Source organism: Quercus robur, chromosome 8 (assembly GCF_932294415.1).
Source record: "Quercus robur chromosome 8, dhQueRobu3.1, whole genome shotgun sequence".
Taxonomy (NCBI): domain Eukaryota; kingdom Viridiplantae; phylum Streptophyta; class Magnoliopsida; order Fagales; family Fagaceae; genus Quercus; species Quercus robur.
The window spans coordinates 32,903,605-32,924,032 of NC_065541.1; the positions used below are offsets into that span (position 1 = coordinate 32,903,605).

At 37.6% G+C, this 20,428-nt stretch overlaps 3 protein-coding genes across 4 annotated transcripts; 2 read left to right on the top strand and 1 right to left on the bottom strand.

The window, feature by feature from the left end:
• On the top strand, nucleotides 1–11,031 carry LOC126695246 (transcription initiation factor TFIID subunit 6). Of its 2 annotated transcripts, none has more exons than XM_050391919.1 (13): nucleotides 1–140; nucleotides 508–708; nucleotides 1,339–1,425; nucleotides 2,041–2,142; nucleotides 2,231–2,339; nucleotides 2,690–2,793; nucleotides 2,879–3,016; nucleotides 3,113–3,208; nucleotides 6,476–6,600; nucleotides 7,266–7,398; nucleotides 8,424–8,549; nucleotides 8,647–8,758; nucleotides 8,859–8,994. In XM_050391919.1, exons 2-13 carry the CDS (start codon nucleotides 583–585, stop codon nucleotides 8,912–8,914), a joined length of 1,314 nt encoding a protein of 437 aa, XP_050247876.1. In that variant the 5' UTR covers nucleotides 1–140; nucleotides 508–582; the 3' UTR covers nucleotides 8,915–8,994. The 2 variants fall into 2 exon arrangements, with proteins under 2 accessions (XP_050247876.1, XP_050247875.1); XM_050391918.1 differs by lacking the exon at nucleotides 8,859–8,994 and adding an exon at nucleotides 10,540–11,031 and having other exon boundaries at nucleotides 2–140.
• Nucleotides 11,032–11,205: 174 nt separating this feature from the next.
• Nucleotides 11,206–11,872, bottom strand: LOC126695247 (uncharacterized). The gene has a single exon (XM_050391921.1). It carries the CDS (start codon nucleotides 11,772–11,774, stop codon nucleotides 11,355–11,357), a length of 420 nt encoding a protein of 139 aa, XP_050247878.1. The 5' UTR covers nucleotides 11,775–11,872; the 3' UTR covers nucleotides 11,206–11,354.
• Nucleotides 11,873–18,520: 6,648 nt separating this feature from the next.
• On the top strand, nucleotides 18,521–20,098 carry LOC126696184 (uncharacterized). Its single transcript, XM_050392963.1, has one exon. The coding sequence runs from the start codon at nucleotides 18,521–18,523 to the stop codon at nucleotides 20,096–20,098; it is 1,578 nt and encodes a 525-aa protein (XP_050248920.1).
• Nucleotides 20,099–20,428: the final 330 nt, after the last annotated feature.

A 20,428-nucleotide genomic window follows, 5' to 3' on the forward strand; every position in this document is an offset into this window, starting at 1 on the left:
AAGAACAAGAAGAAGAAGAGAGGCAGAGGAGATTGGCGTGAGAGAGTGAGAGTGAGACTCGGAGAGAGAGAGAGAGAGAGAGAGAGAGAGAGGAAACTGATTTTGGGTGCAAGGGATGCTCTCAAAACGCAGCGTTTCAGGTTAGGATTTTTACCATTTTTTTCCCCTCTCCTCGCCGTGTCTCGTACGCGTACGACACGGGCACGGCAGGCAAATTGCCGTGTCCCTGCTTTCTTGTTTATGGTTAACTGAGTTATTACCCCTTAAATAATTGGTGGGTTTTTCTTACATGCCTGTGTTCTGTCTCTTTTGTTGATATTTGAGGTTCTTGAATTATGAGATAAACAATGTGGATACACATAGATATACACACACGGTTGTATATGGTACTATCAAATATGTCAATTTAGCTTGCAAGTTCTTTTTTTATTTTTAGTTTTAGTTTATGAGTTATGACAACCTTAAATAGTTGTTGGGTTTTGTTTACATGCCTGTGTTCTGTTATAGGAAAGGTTTTCTTTTTTGTTTGGGCTGGATAGTTGAAGTGCTTGAGTAATGAGATAAATATTGAAGACAAGAAAAATGAGTATTGTGCCCAAGGAGACCATTGAGGTCATTGCACAAAGCATTGGGATTAACAACTTGTCTCCAGATGTTGCACTTGCTCTTGCTCCCGATGTGGAATATAGAATGCGTGAGATCATGCAGGTAGATTTCAGCTTTATGCAATATTATTGATATGAGTTTGTTTAGCCACTGCTGTTTTGATACATGTAAGTGTGATTTGTTAGGCTGCATTGCTTGGTTGTTCCTGGGCATTGTTTTTTTTTTGATATAGGAATTAGTATGTGTTTCTAATTGAGTAAGAAATCATCAAGTAATGGTTGGCTTTTCCATTTTTGTTGAAAGCATTTGCCATCATAAAGCTAAGTTAGATTCATTATCGATAACAGGTACATTTGAGCCAGTTTGTGAAAATGAATCAGCAATCCCGTTATAACAAAATTGTGTGGCCTCAGATGTTTGTGTTTAGTGAATATATCGTATGAAGTGTTACTGTACAAGAACCCTTGGGTGTTGTCTCTGAAATTCAAGTCAGAATAGCAAACGTTTGGAATATGGTATAGATTTCATAGGAGTAAAATTGAAAAGAGAGGCATATTTTACTGTCAAAGTGAGGCTAGTAATGTCAATATTGGAATTTAGGTTTCATTGTTTCTCCCCCCTCCAGTTTACTTATAATGTGAGGAGTTTTCTTACAGTTGGGGGAGATTACACAGTTATTTAAGGAAATAAAGATACCAAAGACCTAGTAAAATTTCTTCTCACAAATTGCAGGAGGCCGTCAAATGCATGCGTCACTCTAAGAGAACAACATTGACAGCAGAGGATGTTGATGGTGCACTTAACTTGAGAAACGTTGAGGTTAGTCTTGCAGAATGATTAGAATGTATGGCTTTTGGTCCATATTAATATGTTGCTTTCTTATGATATTTTTTAATCTTTAAGATGCTTATAGTTTGCCCACGGATACACTTTCATTTTATAGAATTGCAAGGTGGCAAGATAGCTACAGCATGTTTAGTGCTTTGGTTTATTCTTCATAAGCAGATCCGAAGTTTATATATTGGTTTTGCACTTTTTTGCAAGTTATTGTAAGGACAATACATTCTTGTCAAATGTCTTAATTTTAGATGTATTTCTTCCAAAATGTTAGTTAAAGTAAGAAGTGTATTTTGTAGGTTTTTTCATTTGGGGTTTTGGAGAGGGGGGGGGGGGGGGGGGTTGGGGTTGGGTCAGTCCTGTGTATCACCAAAATGTAATACTGCCTTTGTTCACAGGCTTAAAGAACTTTTTAAAGTTGCATGACTAAGGCTACAAGCAAATAAATTGTAAATTCTATCATTACTGTAGCTAGTGCTTGTGATGCTGAATGAAATTATTGATGAATATGATAGCATAACTTTGTTAATTGTTATTTTCATTGTTTTAGAAAACTTCTTTTGTTCAATCTCATTTTGTTTAATCTTCTTGCATCAGCCAATATATGGCTTTGCCTCTGGGGGTCCTCTACGGTTCAAAAGAGCTATTGGACATAGGGATTTGTTTTACATAGATGACAAGGATGTGGATCTTAAAGATGTAAGGATTTTCTGGTAATTTTTATTGCCATTTCAGATTAATTGGGTGCAGCACCTTATAAGGTTTAGTAATTCTGTTTGACTTGTAGGTGATTGAGGCTCCTTTACCAAAAGCACCTCTTGATGCTGCCGTTCTTTGTCACTGGCTAGCCATTGAAGGCGTACAACCTGCTATTCCAGAAAATGCTTCTGTGGAAGGTTGGTATATGCATAGTTACAGCTTGCAATCACAACATTGTTGGACTTGTTATTTTGACTAATTAGGATCTATCTTCGAGAATTCTTTAGTAGATGATTGGAGTGCAAACTAAGCATTTTACTGGGTTTAAAGAGTCCCCTTCTATGTTTAACTTGTGTCAGGGGCTGACATGCTTTTTACCTATTCATAGCACAAGATTTTTCATGAATGGTGTGGTATGATGTGGTTTTTGGATGGATTGGGATCTGTGCTTTGTCTTGTGGGATTAGATCTAAAAATTCAAATTAGAGAATCAGTCAGTTCTTCAATAAAAACTTTTTACCTGCACTTTTCTGTTCCTTGTCTGCAGTAATTACAGCTCCTTCTAATGTCAAAGATTATGAACAAAAGGATGATGGACTTCCTGTTGATATTAAATTACCAGTTAGGCACATATTGTCTAGGGAGCTTCAGGTATATGATATGTTATGTGCATTTTCAATTTATTCTTTATCTCATCCTGCAGTTTGTTAGGTGTCCTCTGTTGTTGTCTTTGCAGCTTTACTTTGACAAAATCACTGAGCTAACCATGAGTAGGTCTGATTCGGTCCTTTTTAAACAAGCATTAGTGAGTTTGGCAACAGACTCAGGACTTCATCCATTAGTTCCGTATTTCACATACTTTATAGCTGATGAGGTAAATACTCTGTGATTATAGTATCAACAAAACTGATAGATGTAAATATTAGCCTTTTGTTGCTAATTCCACCTTTAAATTATCCAATATTTTCAGGTATCTCGTGGTTTAAGTGATTATTCCCTTCTGTTTGCTTTGATGCGTGTTGTACGGAGTCTTCTTCAAAATCCTCATATTCACATAGAGCCTTATGTAAGTTTACCTCTGATTTAGTGGGGGAATTTTTTTATTATGTACATAAAGATTAAATTTTGTTTAAATTGATTATCATTATTAATTTCTACCTTGAGATTATTGGGTAGACCATTTGAGGGGGGGAGGGGGGGGGGGGGGGGGGGTTGGGGTTGGGGTTGTTCAAAAGAACAGTCCCATTAAACATGCTTTTTAATGTGGATGTAGCATCTGTTGACCTGTTAGGCTGGCACTAGGTTATTCAAAGAAGACCACCTTGACTGCAGCCACTGATTCAAATGAAACTGGCTTCTAACCAGTCATATTCCTGAATCTTCTGCCTATTCTGAAAGCATTTGATCTAATAATCTCTGGTGTGGATCAAAATTGGATTGTGAGTTTACAGCGGAAGGATTTTTATTTTTTATTTGAAGAAAAAGTGGAGCAAGAAGCAATGATAGATCCAACAGGAATGAACATTCTGAAAGTTCAACAATGAAATTGAATTGCAGAAGGAGATATCTTTTAAGAGGACAAAAGCAGCATAACCTTCTTTATTTTTTGTGTGGATAAATAATAGCTTTATTGAAGAAAGAGGAGAGGCTTTGTATACACAGGGTGTGTACACAAAGCTCTCTTAAAAAATTACAATGGAAAGAGTTTACACTCTAAAAAAGAAGCATAATAGTCAGAATGGCATTACTATCTGATTCCATATCCAATCTGTTAGATATTCCCAACTACACGGGGTGGCTGCATGATTCCTTTGCCAATCAGCACTATCTAGACTCTAGACCCACAACCTCCTTCGAATGCTTGGCAACTATGTCTTTTCACATTGCCCCTACCCTCATCCTTTTTGGCCTTGTCAAAGTTTTGGCTCTTCAATAATAAAACTGCATTCTGTATATTCACAGACTTTCATTGTCCATGGCTGAGTAATTGTGGATTACCCTTCCTTTCCTTGGAAGAGCTTGTGGAAACCTAAAGTTCCAACAAAGGTCAGTTTTTTCCTCTGGACAGCAGCATTGGGGAATATTGTAATTACTGATAACCTCTGGAAGTGGAGATGTGATAAATTTGTGTTGCAGATGGACTATTGATGATCTACTTCTCCATTGCACATTTGTTGGAGAGCATTGGACCATGGTATTTTCATTGTTTGGGATTTATTGGGTTATGCCGAAAGGTGTTTGGAGCTTTCAGCCAGTTGGAATTTTGGAAAGGCAAGATCAGGAGGTGTGGTAATGTTGAGATTTGGAGCATGATCCCTCATTGCCTCATGGGTGGGGTATATGGTGGTTGAGGAATGCTCGGGCTTTTGAAGGTTGTCAAAGATCAGTTCATGACCTGAAACTTTATTTAAGTCTTTGTTTGAGTGGATAAATGCTTTGGGTTTGTTTTTTTTTTTTTTTTGTTGCTTCTTTGCTTGACTTGCTTGATTGATGTACTTTTAGTGTTTAATTTTGGTGTACCTATTGTACACATTCTGTGTACCTGGGTGGTGCCCTTTCAGCTTCTTGAATGAAATTTTACTTAAAAAAAAAAAAAAAAAAATTCAATAATACCAAAGAGATTCCCCCATTCAGATGCAGCAATTCCTCAATGAATTCAAGCAAATGTTGAGTTGAACACATTTTTAATATAACATATATGAATTTATCTTGTAATTTGTGTGAAGGGCCTTTTATTGGTTTATCTAAGAGGGAATTCTTTTTAATTATTACAATAAAGATATGGATGTAGACATCAAAATTTTCATGATGTATTTACAGTCATTTGATTGATCATGATCAAATATTTGTGATCAAGTTAACTTATAATTGATGATGTGTCAATAGTGGACAATTAACAAGTCTCAACCCAATGAAATCAAGCCACATGTCAAGCCTTTGAATTGTCCCCGACTCACATAAGAATGATGTGTCACAAGCCACATAAAGCCATGTGGCAGCTTCAAATGAAGAGTCAGAAGAAAAGACTCATATGGAAGGTTCTTATTAAATGTAAGACCGAATTAAATTCAAAATTTGTAATTAATTCTCAAATCTCAATAAATGTTGAGAGAAAATTCCTAATTAAAGACCATTGAGCGGTCTATAAATAGAAGCTTCTCATATAAGAAAGGGACAAACACTTAGAGAGAAAAATCATATAGACTACCTGATGTAGGACAAGGAGGAACAACAAAATCTGATTTAGAACACCAGGGGCAGATCTGGTATAACTTGGGTTTTGAAGGATTAGGGTTAGGTTTTGGTGGGGAATAGGCTAGAAAATAATAGGGGTTATAGGTTTTTCAAAGGGGACAAGGATTAATAGGGTTTCAGAATGAAAACAAAGGTGAAAATCAAGATTTGGGTTGCTGTGAACAGTGATGTGAATAGTAACCGTGAATAGTAAAATTAAAGAAAATAGATAAATTCTAGGCATCACATCTAGACTTCCTAAGCATCACACCTAGGGTTCCTTGGCATCACACTTCGTAGAAGGTTGCATCACACAAATCATAAGAAGCTTCATAGCTCTTCAATTCTAAGAACATTAATTATTAACCAACTCAATAGAAAGTACTGCAACTCTTTAAATAGAAAACTAATACCTAATCCTAGTTGAACTAGGATTTCTTAAAACCCTAATAAGACTTGGACTTGGACTTGGACTCAGGCTTTTACTACTAAGCCCAACTGAATAACCAAACTTAAAATAAAGCCCAAAAGAAGATCTAATGGACTGTTAGCACAGCCCATTCCAGTATATTATGAAATTACAAAACTGCCCTTGATACATAAAATCAAATAAAATATAATAAATCTGTCTTCCTATTGCCTCCTGCATCACTACTGAAATAGAGAGTCATCTCTAAGTCAAAAAAATGCTTTCTTTCTCATTCAAAACCAAGGCCACTTCCTACTTCAAATCAAAGGAGGGATTTTCCTTCAAGTTCCTTCAATTTGGTTCAAGACTAAGCTAATAGCCCTTGGCATCAAATCAAATATGTTCAACAACGCATTCAACATGGAGACATCAAGGCACGATCCAAGATCAAGCTTCATAGCTCTTTGGATCGTAAATCTTCTTGGAGATCGAATTAGAGGAATTTATTGTATTCTTTCATTGTAAAGAATCATACAGAGAAATGTACTTACTTTCATATAAATCAATACAAATTGTTCATTTGTTACCCTATTTTGTGACTGTGATTTATCATTATGAAATTTGTGTGTACAATGTTTATGAAGGGTCTTATATTTGTGAATCTGAAAATTTTATTGGTTTTCTTGTCAGCTACACCAATTGATGCCTTCTGTGGTAACATGCCTTGTTGCAAAAAGGTTGGGAAATAGGTTTGCAGACGACCACTGGGAACTTAGAGACTTCACAGCTAATCTGGTTGCTTCAATATGCAAAAGGTGAGATTTTCCGTTGTGTTATGTGTTGAACATGTAATAGAAGAGGCTTCCTTTCTGTGCAGTTGTGATTACCTCTCTCGGGATGATATGGTCGCAACAAGTATGTGATCAATATACTATTATTTCGTGCATAATATTCAAAAGCATGTTATACTGGAAGACCCCGTTGTTTATGCATATTCCACTTTCTGCCAAGTTGGATGATGTGACTAACATTGCGGTAGTGTTATGTTCTAGTTCAATCTCCTTGTTTAAACTATTGGGCTGATGCCTTGGACATTCCCAGACCAAGATTTGGATCACTGACAAACCTGCTGCAACTTTTTATACATATATATAAAGAAAGCAACCATTGTGACCAGATCAACACAAATTGTTCAAATGGATTATTTTGGGTTTCTGCTGCACATCTAAATAGTTTGAAAAGTAACTTAGCTATAACTTGACTTCACTCTAGGTGACCTGGACTGACCTGCCAATGGAATTGATTTGTCTATTAATCCAATATGTTGATTACAACTGTTCCGGTTATGAAAGTGTTACTCTGCATATTTACAAATAGAGATTTTCAATTTTTTCCCTGTTATTACATGGTCCATGCAGACACTTTATTGTAGATTTGACATCCTTTTTTTTTTTTTTGGGGGGGTCAAATTCCATTGCAGATTTGGGCATGTGTATAACAATCTCCAGACACGTCTGACAAAAACTTTGCTCAATGCATTTTTGGACCCAAAACGGTCATTGACTCAACAGTATGGTGCAATTCAAGGCTTAGCAGCCTTAGGACCCAATGTGGTATTCTCAACTCCCATGCTTCTTGAAATTGAGGATGAAAGCAAATCTTATTTTCTATTAAATGCATGTTTGAAAGTAATTCACAGATTGTTGTCTATGCTTTATCTTTTAGAACCCAATTTAACTGATTAAGTTGTTGGCTTAAGATAAGCAGAGGGAGTGAAAAGAGGAATTAGACTTGTAGAGGACACGGGAATAGAAGAAGAGAGATTTAAATTTTGTCTTTGTTTGAATAAGATTTATTGTGAAAAGAAGATTTAGTTCACATTATGTTTCATAACTCTTGTTCCTCTTGTTTAGTTTCTATCTGAATCTCTGTAGACCTGCAAAAGATATTTTTTTTTTCTATTTTCTCCATTAACCATTTTCTATTTGAAACCAAATGAGAGATTTAAGATTTGTAATATCAGGAAGGAGGTTTCTTGGTCCAGTCTTGAGAAGTTCTCAATTTTCTAAAATTAATTTTTGTCTTTTGTTCAAATAAGATTTATCTTGAAAAGAGGATTTGGTTCACACGATTTTCTCTTTGATTTTTCCTTTAACAATTTTCTTTGGAACCCAATGAGAGATTTAAGATTTGGTAATATCAGGCAAGGAAGTTTATTGGTCCAGCCTTAAGAAGTTCTCAATTTTGAACCCTAAAAAATGATGTTTGCAAGTAATCTCCCTCAGTCTCTGCATAGGGTTTCTTTTCCACTATGATTCAAATTGTATTTAGTGTTTCTTCCCAAATTCTTATACCAAAATTGGTTTAAGGAAAGTCACACAATACTTAATTCCATTTGCAATGAGGCTTTCGCAGTCTAAACTCTAAAGTAACTTTCTTTGAAAAAAGTAAACATGAAAACCTGAGGCAGTATGTGAACTCTCTCATTTGAGTCATTTTGTACCTATTTTTCCCTCTTTATAGATGTGGGTGATTGTTATATATCTGAATCTATGTTATGTTTGAGTTTCTTCATCGTATTTGTACTTATCTACAGGGATTTTGAGTTGTTTTTTATGCTTCTGTGCTTTACAAGTAGGTTCGCATTCTTATACTTCCAAATCTTGAGCCATATATGCGACTTCTTGAACCAGAGATGCTTCTTGAAAAGCAAAAGAATGAGATGAAGAGGAATGAAGCTTGGCGTGTTTATGGAGCCCTGCTGGTGAGATTCTCTTCTTATCCAATCCTTGTATAATTCTACATTGATGGAAGTTTTAAGTTGGATCTGCATGGGTGTAATAAAACCTTGCTTTTGCCAGCATGCAGCAGGTCAATGTATATATGATCTGCTCAAGATGTTTCCACCTCTGACATCCCTGCCAGCACATGCAGTATGGAGGTCCAATGCAAGAGTTACTACCACAGTGCCAAGTAAGAAATATACTGATTCTTTTTTTTTTTTTTTTATTGGCTTAAATTGAATAATCCATTTGAACTTACCTCAAGTGTTTACACTGGTAAATGTATGTAGGGTTTCGACTTTCAAGTGAATTGCAATTAGGGCAAGATTGTGTAAATGGTGTTTAAGATTTCTTTGTAATACTAGGATTGGGCACACATTTATGGTCACAAGTATATTCAAGGGCCAGGTTGTTAGCTCTTAGCTACATGCATGTTACGTTCTTCTTACTCGTAATAACATTTTGCCACCTTATGATGCAAAGGAAAGGTGTTTTGTAATGATTCTTCTATTGGGGGTAGAATTGGGGACTATTTCCACTGCAATTGATGAACCTACAATGTCCTGCAATGAGCCCATAACAATGAGTAACATCTATAAAAAATGCTAAGCCATTAATCAATATGCCAACTAAGCTCTTAAAAATCCAACTCAGCAAATCAAACAAAATTACAACCTTTGCCCCTCCCTCAATAACCCCCTCTCCCTCGGACACCCCTACCACATCCAAGTCCAGAATGATGAAATCTGGGGATGTGTTTCGGCGTGTAGATGCCTTACTTGTTCCTTGCCATGTCGATTTTGGAGGCCGCAGCAGATATGGTGCCATTTGAGGCCAAGAATGAGGCTTTGGTTTTGATGCAGGAGCATCTTCTAAGCTGTTTTAAAATGTCTTTGTTTGAGTTCTAGTTAGCAGCCTTAACTGTTGAGAACAGTTAGTTACAACTATCTTTGTGTCCAAACAAGGGACACAAACAAGAGCCTTAAGGCAGTTAGCTTATATGGAAGTCATTCTTATCTGAATTAGTTTGTCTTGTTAATGAGTTAGTTACTTGTATTAGATGTAACCAGTGTTAGTTTGACACTTGGCAAGATACTAATGGTTGTTAGTTGTAGAACAGATTGTATAAGTACTCTTGTACTCTCATTTTGTAACCAATTTTTGAGAATTAGTGATTTTAAGCCTTGTGTTCTTGTAGAGGTGCCTAACCACCTACTAAATGTTCTAAGCAACCCTCATTGCTAAACAAACCCAAAACAGTTCAGCCTACACACATTCCCTACACTAGGTTTGTAAATGGCTAGGGGTGATAGATTGAGATGCGGATTTTGAAGCATGTTTGTTGTTGAAATTGATTGAGTAATTGAGGAAGGGGAGACTAAGAGGAATGGAAGGTCCCTGGATTCATTTATGAGCAGATTCATAGTTTGGTGGATTGGGGAAAGGTGGCTTTGTGGAGGAAAAGTGAGGGGAAAAGGTGTCCATTGCATTGATGAGAAGATTCATGGTTCATTTAATGTTTTTGCTGCAGCTTTGAGATGGTGAAGATTGAGGTCGATATCTCACCTCTCCGGCCTTGGACTTGATGGCACTGTGGCGGCATCTATGGGAGGGGGGGTTATGGTGGGAGGTGCAAAGGTTGTAATTTTGTCAGATTTTCTGAGTTGAATTTTTAAGAGCAGAGTTGGCCTATTGATTACTGACTTAGCATTTTTTTTTTTTTTTATTGATGTGGCTTATTGTTATTTGCTCATTTCAAGACATTGTAGGTTCATCAATTGTAGGGGATATGATCCTGTAGAATTGGCTTGTGTTCAAGGGGAGAACTGCAAAATGCAGTATACCTGAACTGTTTTATTCTATTTCTGAGCAGGATCCACCTCTTTCAACTTTGGACTTAATATTTGATCAATATTCCTATACTTGAGGTCATACTATAACAGCTTTTTAACCCTTATTTAAATCACCAAGATAAGCGCAAGGAGAGCATGGAGCACTTGGAAGAGCAGCCACCCCACAAGAAAACAGCAACTGATGGTCCAATTATTCCAGTTTTTACCAATTCCTCTCCATCTCACATGGAAGGGATATCTGTGGTTCCAGTTCCTGGTGATTCTAACATGGGTCCATCCTCATCCTCTGGACAGACACCTAATGAGATAGTTGATGGCAGTGGTAAGAGAGACAAAGGTGATAAACAAGCTCTGAAGAAGTCAGCTCTCCTCAATCAGATATGGAAAAATGACTTGGATTCTGGGCATCTCCTGGTATCGTTGCTTGAGCTGTTTGGTGAAGGTATTTTATCCTTCATTCCAGCTCCCGAGATGTCTTTGTTCTTGTGACCATTTGTACAAAGATGGAAGCTTCCATTTTTATGGTTATGTATACGGATTTGAAGATTGAATGATAGAGATCTCAAGATCAAATTTTCAGTAAAATTCTGCGAAATTTTTATGGCACTCATTGTTATTGTTGATCTTGATCATGCGTTAGATTATTTGGAATTTGGATGTGTTCGACAATATATGAGTAGTTGTAATTTTTAGAAATCTATGTTATGTAGTCATCCATAATAGTTACTGATCATAAATAACCATTGCACTAAGAATAGTAATAACCTGTAGAACTCTTACCATGTTGACTGAAAAGAAAGTGTATTTATTTCCGTTACTACTATGATCCAAATTTAGCAAATAGGAGAACAAAAACTAAAATAAAACTGTTTCACTTGGTGAAAGTAATACATGGAGGATGCATTAGCATTAGGTATTTAGGTTGCAACAAACTTAAATGGTCACCCTTGTCATTATGGACTCTCGGTCCACGGCTTTCTTGAGGAAGCTGTCCTCTTCAAGGACCATCTGAACTGGCAAGAACCCCAGTCCATTAGCCATAGCAAGCATCATTTGCTTGGTTTCCCCCTTGAACTCCTCCAGATCAACTGTCCCATTAGAGTCATGATCAAACTGCATGAATAGGGAGTCATATACATGAGCAAGCTCACCGGGATCTGGCTTCACATCAATGCCAAAGTGGGTCTCAAAGACCCTCAAACTCTGCAGCTCCTTCAACATCTCTGCATATGAGAGAAGGCCATCATGGTCGGTGTCGAGGTTAGCAAAATGGTCACATATTGAGACATTAAATGCTTCTTCGTCTTCCACAAAGTTGAAGATGGTGGCAGCATCCAAGACTTCTACACTCATTTTTTTTCTTAGCCTTGAAATGAAAAGATAAAAGGTAGCTTTGAACTTAAGAACAAGTATATTTTGATTTTGAAGTTTTGATGAAAAAGGTGGTGTCCTTCTCATATATATATATAACCATCTCTAGTGGCGTTAGATTGTTGAAATAGTGAATTGTGTACACATGTATGCAGTTTCGAACACTCCCAAGTTTTTAGCCTGTGGTTTCTCTTTGCCTTTGTTTTTGTGATTTCTTATGCAAACCGACCAATTTTGATGGTTCCAGGAGGCATCATCGTGCATGGTCGGCTAATGCCTTCTACTTTAATGGTAATATTTTGGTCATGATGCACTGTGTAAAGCTGATTATCATTAGAATTATTATTATCTAACGGAATATAAATGACAGGATTTTGATTTTTAAATAATTTAGTTTAATGCAGCTTGTCACATAAATTTTTGAAGGACAAAATTTATGTACAGTACCTTAGGTACTGTTTCTTAGGTTCCCATTTTAAGATTTTGACATGTGGTCATTTAACTAAAAAATACACTTCCAATCTCATGAAAAAAAAGCCACATGACAGAATCTGAAGAAAGAAATCTAAAAAACAGTATCTAAATACCGTAGTTAAGTCTTACCCATTTTTGAAACCTGCATTTTTACACCACATCCTTTTGGTATATATTTTTTTAATCCGGTTTTTAGAATGGGTCATACTAACAAGTGTCCTTAGGATATTAGTTAACAATCCATTTTAGCAAAGTTTTGACACCATTTTATGGGAAATAAAAAAAAACTGTCAAAACATTAATTACTTTTTTTTTCCTCATAAAAACTTTTTTTAAATGGATTATTAACTAATGTCTTAAGAGCATTCGTTAGCATTTTCCTTTTAGAATTACAGATAATACTAAATTATGTTAGTTTAAAATAATAATAACTCACTGCCTTTTGGGATAGAAAAATCTAACATTAAAAAAATTCTTATAAAATTAGGTTTGGTCTTCATTAAACAAGTTCTAACTAAAATTAGGTTTCTCTTTTGGTATTTATTACTATTTAATAATTAACTTTGTATCACATATGGAACTTCGATCATATATCATGTAAGAAAGATGTTGCGTACATTTGCTCCATGAAATATCTATCACTGAGGTTTGATGCAAGAGGAACATCTGATCAAACTATTTTTGCACATTTTGAGTCATCGCTCTTTGATCGTACGGTGTGATAAGTCCGATCCGGTCCTATTTTTTGAAATGGGTCTATGCCAGAAAAGGTAGGCTTGTATTTGTATATTAATATTAATATTAATTTTATAGTTTCCTCGTGAATCCATGGGCCTGCCGCCTGCGTTAAAAATCCATTGGCTTAGTATGTCTCTGGAAAGTCAAAATAAAAAAAGAACGACTTTAAATGCATCCAAGAGGACCGACTTTAATACTTGGCTCCTTGAGGTAGGTCGGGTCAAAAACAAGGAAATCCACAGATCATGTTTTGTAGTTTCATGTATCCATCCCTAAAATTTATTTTTTTAATTATTGAAAATATTAATTCTTTTGTCATTCTTTCTCTTTTCGTTAATTTTTATCTTATTGAAATTTCTTTTTAAAATTTAGGGATAGGAATGGGATTCCCTTCCTTTTAAATTCTCTAATTTTACTTAGATATAAGACATGGTACATTTAAAAAATCTTAACAATCTTGAAATATCCATGTAAACAATATAAAATCAAATAATGCCACGTATGTCACATATGAGTAAAAATTGAAAAGAGTTGAAAGATGAAAAAGGAGGATCTCATCCATTGTGGGAAATGACTTGCATAAGAGCATTAGCATTGGGGGGTGTAAACACCCCCTAGTTGCTATTTTGCCCACCAACAAGCTAAAACATAGCTCCATTCGGGTATGTATTTCTAAAAAAATTTACAACCCATGAACAGTCAGTTCTTAAATATAGAACTTACAGTAGCAACGGATGTAAAACCGAAAATAATATTTTATTCTCACTCACTCTCTATATATATTTAAAAAAATACATTCTCTCTCCTCATTCTCTATCTCATCTCTCTCTCTCTCTCTCTCTCTCTTGCCTACCGTTCCCTCTCTCTCCCTTTCTCTGACCTTACTCTCTCTTTCTCCCTCTCTCTCCTCTCTCTCTTAGACCTTGCTCTCTCCCTCAGATAGGTGTAGATTGGTGGTGGCTGAGCGTGAGGTGGGTGGTGGTGGGTCCATGGGCTAAGTGAGGTTTGGGTATGTTGGTTGAGCGTGGTTGGGTTGGTTGTGTGGGTTTTTGTGTATTAGAGGTGGTGGTGGTGGTGGGGATTGTGGGGTTGCTGGATTTTTTTTTTTTTTTTGTTGGTAGTTGCGGTAGTGTGTGGTGGTGGGGTGGTGGTTGTTTGAGTGGGTTTTGGTGATGGTTGGTTTTGGTGGTGGCTGTGTTTGGCAGCGGTGGTGGATTTGGCAGCAGTGGTTGCTGATTTCTCTCTCTGTCTTGTTTGGGTCTCCCTCTCTTTGATTTTGGTGGTTGTTGATGGTGGTGGTGGTGGTGGTTGTATGGGGTTTGATTTTGGGATGGGTATTGACTGTGGTGGTGGTGGCAATTTTTATTTTTTTTATTTTTTGGGTAATTTTGGTGGTGAAGAATTGGTGTTTGTGGCTGAGTTTTGGTGGGAGGTGGTTGTGTGGCTTTATCGGAGAGAGAGAGAGAGAGAGAGAGAGAGAGAGGAAAGGGAAGAGAGGAAAGAGATGAGAGTGAATTGTTTATATTATTTGATGTTGTAGTTTATATTATTTTAATGAGTTGTATATAAAAATAGAAACTTGGGATATCAGGTGAGTTGTAAAATAAGATGGTAAAATAGATAAAGTAGGTTTTAAGGTTGTAAAATAGAACTTTTTTGGAATCTCGGATGGGAATGGTCTAAGTCAAAACCAAAACAGTTAGCTAACTCAGCCGAGTGCCTAAGAGCATTCCCATCAGGTCTCTCATAAAAAATGCCATTTTAACACATCAAAAACCCACTTTATCATTTTAGCACATCATTTTACAACATACCATTTTTCAGATGTTCTATACTTCAATTCTATACATTAAAATAATATTTACTACACATTAAAATAATATATTCCTCCTCCTTATCCTTATCACTATCATCATCATTATCACCAACGGCCACCACCGGCACAAACACCGACGGCCACCACTGGCAACAACACCAACGGCCACCAACGCCGCCTCAAAAAAAAAAAAAAACACAACCAGAGCGGCAATCAGATCAGGACAAACCCACCGGCACTATCATCGTGATCATCACCAATGGCCACCACCGGCAACAACACCAACAGCCACCACTGGCACTAACCCACATCCACCAACGGCAACCTTAAAAAAAAAAAAAAAAAAAAAAAAAGACACAACCAGGAAAAAAGAAATCCCAAATCAAACAAACCCACAGCTCAGGCGGCGAGGTCGGCTTCAGGCGGGAGACATCGGCAGCGAGATCGGCTTCAGGTGAGATCGATTTCAGCGGCTTGAGGTGGCTTTAGGCGAGATTGGCTTCAGGCGACTTGAGGATGAGAGATGAAGAGAATGAGAGTGAAGGGAGCTGTGGAGGACGACTATGGCTTCGGCGAGATCGGCGGCTTCGGCGAGATCAGCGGCAAGATTGGCGGCTTCGGCGAGATCGGCAAGAGAGAAGAACGAAGATGCAGAGAGAAAAGAACGGAACGCAGATGAGAGCAGAGAGAGAGAGAGTCTGAGAGAATAATGAGAGAGAAAGTCTGAGGGAATAAACAAATAATAAAAAAAATGGCATGGCTGTCCGTACCATCTCATATTTGAGACGGTATTGTAGCTGTGTGCCAAAATTTTTGGCATTTGGAACATCTCATGAGGCTCATGTTTTGGGGTTTGGTGTGCCAAATGCCAAATATTTGGCATTTGACACACCTGATGAGGGTGCTCTAAGAGTGATGAGATGTAAGAGGAAAACATGTGTATAATACATTATTGTTTCTCATTTTAAACATCTCATTTCATGTGAATAAATATCTATAAAAATGTGTACATCACCCGTGTAATTGTAGAAGTTATGTGTACAAGAGTTTAAAAGACGAGTGTGAAACTATATTTTTTTGGCCTAAATATACTATTAGTCCTAGAACTTTACCTATTGGGTGCTTTTAGTCTTATAAGTTTCACGTGAGTATTATTTGGCCTCTAAAATTTAAAAAATGAGTGTTATTGGTCTATTTGTCAACATCCGTTTGTTTCCTTGCTTATGTGTCTAAATAAGTAATGATATGTCATTTTCTTTTACGTGACATAGCAACTCTTTTAATAGTAAAAAATTACACAACAGACCATACAAACTTAGAGCAATTCTTTTTTTAAGCTATCCAATTCAATGCTGTTTCGAATGGGTGTCTCTTTTCCTATATCAAACTCAAATCTCTCTTTTCTAAAATCAATCCTAAAATAAACCTGAAGCACATAATCCCCAAATTTGAAGAGGAGGAAATAAGTAAACATGGCAAAACGGGTCAGAAATTTCTGACCCGACTCGAATTTTTTTGACTTGAAGCATAAACGGATTAACCCGTGACCTGGCCTGATTTTTTGTAGGTCAACCCAACCTGACCTGGCTACCCGTGACTTGACTAGTTAAAAAAAAAAACCACTAAAAAATATTTAGACTACACCCTTGGGTGCTAGGTGCGTAAAACACAAAGCATGGCAAGTTGGCAGCCTACTACCTAGCCAGTAGCCAATAAGAGTAAATAGTGACATGAGTCACATGACAACCTATTTATTTTATTAAAAAAGAAGAAGTTAAAATGAAAGGAAAACAAATAAACAAAGCAAATAGAAAAACATTAAAATCAGGCTATTAGTGAGAGTTCGAAACATTTGATTTGACTATACACTAACAGTAACACTACTAAGTTACTAACACTACTTGTCTACTTAACAAAGTGACAGAACATAAGTTGAAGTAACTAAACTAAAAGAAAAAGTCTAAACCAGCAAACCTAAGAGCTTTCCATCCTCTCACTTAGTACTCTACGCCTCCACTGCTCTAGCTCCTCCAAAATAATCTTTCTAAATAATCTAACATTATTAATATTTTAAATGCAACAGGAACATATGCACTTAAGGAGAATGATAACTTGACATGGTCCATGACATTTATTTATTTATTTGTTACTTTTGTGGAAATGATATTATTAGTGGTGTAAACTTAAAATATATACTTTTTGGTGCTCCTTAAGATCTATCTCTCTTTGAAGTTGTAAATTTGTAATTACAAGCATTTTGACAGTGAGTTATTAACATTGAAGATTTTGTTATCATGATTTCATGACTATAAAGAATTTTAGGCATACTCAAAACTATTAGAATTAGAATGATATTAACAAGTGGCATTAGGTGCAATTAATCTACTCCACTTCTTTCCCCACTCGGGTGGAAGATATTGTTGAGGCCATCCCTTCAAAAGTGACTGGGGATATGAATGAAAGTCTAACTCATGTTTTTACTAGAGAAGAAGTGGATACGACTCTCAAGCAAATTCATCCCACTAAAGCCCCCGGGCCAAACGGTATGTCCACCATTTTTTATCAGAAATATTGGGGTATTGTTGGGAATAGTGTCACAAATCTGGTCCTGAATGTCCTTAATAATAACTTGCCCATGTCCGAAATCAATAAAACCAACATTTCCCTCATTCCAAAAACCAAATGCCCAAAGAAAATGACTGACTTTAGACCTATAAGCTTATGCAATGTAATTTACAAGCTTATTTCCAAAATATTGGCCAACAGATTAAAAAACCTTCTCCCCCTTATCATTTCTGAGAATCAAAGCGCCTTTACCCCGGACCGACTCATCACGGACAATGTGTTGGTGGCTTTCGAATTAATGCATTATTTAAATCACAAATCAATGGGGAAAGAGGGGTTTATGGCAGTCAAATTTGATATGAGCAAAGCTTTCGATAGGGTGGAGTGGGGCTTTATTAAACGGGTTATGGAAAAACTCGGCTTCTGCACAAAATGGGTGAGCCTTATTATGCAGTGCATCATATCAGTCTCCTATTCAGTCCTAATCAATGGGGCGGCCTACGGGAACATTATTCCGTCTAGGGGTCTAAGACAAGGCGACCCCCTCTCCCCTAGCCTTTTCCTCCTCTGTGCTGAGGGACTCTCGGCCATTATCCATGAGGCAGCTAGAAACCACCTTCTCACCGGCATCTCCATCTCTCGGAATTGCCCTAACATTACTCATCTCTTCTTTGCAGATGATAGCATCCTATTCTGTAAAGCAAAAACCGAAGAGTGCCAAGAGCTTAAGCAAATCTTCCAAAGGTATGAAGATGCTTTCGGCCAAAAAATTAACACCGATAAATCCTTTGTATTTTTCAGCCCAAACATTCATCAGGATTTGAAAGAATCAATCTTTGCCATTCTGGGGCCAATGCAAGACTCAAAGCATTCCAAGTATCTTGGCCTTCCGTCTTTCATCGGAAGATCAAAGAAACAAGTTTTTTCCATTCTTAAGGAACGAGTTGGGCAAAAGCTTGCGGGGTGGAAGGGGAAGTTGCTCTCCATGGGGGGTAAGGAAATTCTTATTAAGGCGGTAGCCCGAGCTATCCCCACCTACACCATGAGTTGTTTTTAGCTCCCTTAGGGCCTATGTGGGGATCTGGAAAGCATGACAAGGAACTTTTGGTGGGGCCAAAAGCAACAAGAATCAAAGATGGCTTGGGTTGGTTGGAAACAAATGTGCTATCCTAAGTCCAAAGGTGGCCTGGGCTTTAGAGACTTGAAAGCTTTTAATTTGGCTATGCTAGCAAAACAAGCCTGGAGAATCCTTACAAATCCTACCTCCCTCATTGCCCGAGTCCTCAAAGCGCATTACTTTCCTTCTGGTGACATCCTCAGTGCAACACTTGGCTCTAATCCTTCCTATTCCTGGCGAAGCATATTTAATAGTGTGGAAGTCATTCGTAGGACAACCAGATGGAGAGTGGGCAATGGCAAACAAATTCACATATGGGATGACAAATGGCTCCCCACCCCCACCACTCATAAAGTCATCACCCCCCCTAATAACCTTCTAACCTTCCCCATGGTCTCTTCCCTCATTGATCCGGCCATTAAATGGTGGAGAGCTGATGTCATTCATGCTGTCTTCCTCCCATTTGAAGCGGACACAATCCTAAGGATTCCTGTTAGCCGACGTTTGCCCGAGGACAAGCTAATTTGGATGGGAAACACTCGGGGTGAGTTTACTGTGAAGAGTGCTTACCATATTGCCTTCAGTATGTTCGATGGAAAAGATGATGTTGGTAGCTCCAAGGGAGATCCGCTTAAGCCCCTTTGGAAGAGATTGTGGCACCTTAACCTTCCTGCAAAGATTAAGATCTTTGCTTGGAGGGCCTGCATTAATGGGCTGCCATCAAGGGAAAAATCGTGTGCCAGAGGTATTAACACAGATAAAGACTGCCCAATTTGTAACAAGGAGCTGGAATCCATTCACCCTGCTTTGCTTCACTGCGATTTTGCTATCCGGGTTTGGAGCTTTTGGGCTGAAGGTGTGCAATGGCTCCAAAGAAACAATTGGACCTTTCCGGATTCAGCTATGTACTTTCTTGCACATAAGTCCTCTCATGTTTTAGAATCTTTCTTCACTATTGCTTGGGCAATTTGGTACAATAGAAATAGAACCATCCATAAAGGCAAATGCTCTCACCCCTCACAGGTTTGGCAGACGGCTAGGAATTCCATAGAAGACTTCACTAATGCAGCTTATACAGACCTTCCCTCCTCAAGACTGACTCTTTCTAGCTGTTGGTCGCCTCCTCCTCCTGGTGTATTCAAAATAAATGTGGATGGGGCTTCATCAGAGCTTAAAGGAACTTCTAGCATTGGAGTCATCATTAGAGATTGCAAGGGTGATACAGTTGCTGCCCTCTGCAAACCCCTCCAGTCCCATTACCCGGCGGAATTAGTGGAAATCATTGCCTTGGAGCAAGGTATCTTGCTTGCTCAAGAGATGCATCTTCCTTGTGTGTTGTGTGAAAGTGATGCCTCTAATGTGGTTAATGCAATCAATGACTCTGCTACTGGGACTCCGTATGGACACATTATACAGGATATTATTCAAGCTCAAGCCTCCTTTGCTTTCTGCACTTTCAGATTCCTAAGCCGGGCCTTCAACTATGCAGCCCATGAACTCGCTCAGTTTGCTCATAGGATCGGCTCACATCAGGTGTGGTATGGGGTTACCCCTTCTTTTTTAGAATCCATTGTACAAGCAGATCTTCTGCACTAAGGCCTGCTCTGCAGGTTCTTTTTGGCCTTCTCGGTCTTCTCTGTATTCTTTTTCTCTGATGCAATGCAATCTTCTTTTCAAAAAAAAAAAATAAATAAAATTCCTTGATTGATTTTATTCATTTTCTCTAAAAAGGTTGCCATTGATTTGTTTTTGTATTTTTTTTTTAAAGTTCATTTGAAAAATACGGGTCAACTTGATCCAACCCGACCCAATTGACCCGTTTAAAAATGATCCGTTTGACTAGTAACCTGATTGACCCGACCCGACCCACTTTTGCCACGTCTAGAAAGAAGTGAGTGAGCTAGCTTGGAAGAGGAAGAAAGACAC

What these genes read in the sequence shown, in the direction of transcription:
- LOC126695246 (XM_050391918.1), top strand. Translation starts at nt 583, where the DNA reads ATGAGTATTGTGCCCAAGGAGACCATTGAGGTCATTGCACAAAGCATT. An exon ending in AGGATGTGGATCTTAAAGAT is followed by an intron (nt 2,143 to 2,230) that starts GTAAGGATTTTC and finishes TTTGACTTGTAG; the next exon opens with GTGATTGAGGCTCCTTTACC. An exon ending in GTTGCTTCAATATGCAAAAG is followed by an intron (nt 6,601 to 7,265) that starts GTGAGATTTTCC and finishes ATTCCATTGCAG; the next exon opens with ATTTGGGCATGTGTATAACA.
- LOC126695247 (XM_050391921.1), bottom strand. Translation starts at nt 11,774, where the DNA reads ATGAGTGTAGAAGTCTTGGATGCTGCCACCATCTTCAACTTTGTGGAA.
- LOC126696184 (XM_050392963.1), top strand. Translation starts at nt 18,521, where the DNA reads ATGGCTTGGGTTGGTTGGAAACAAATGTGCTATCCTAAGTCCAAAGGT.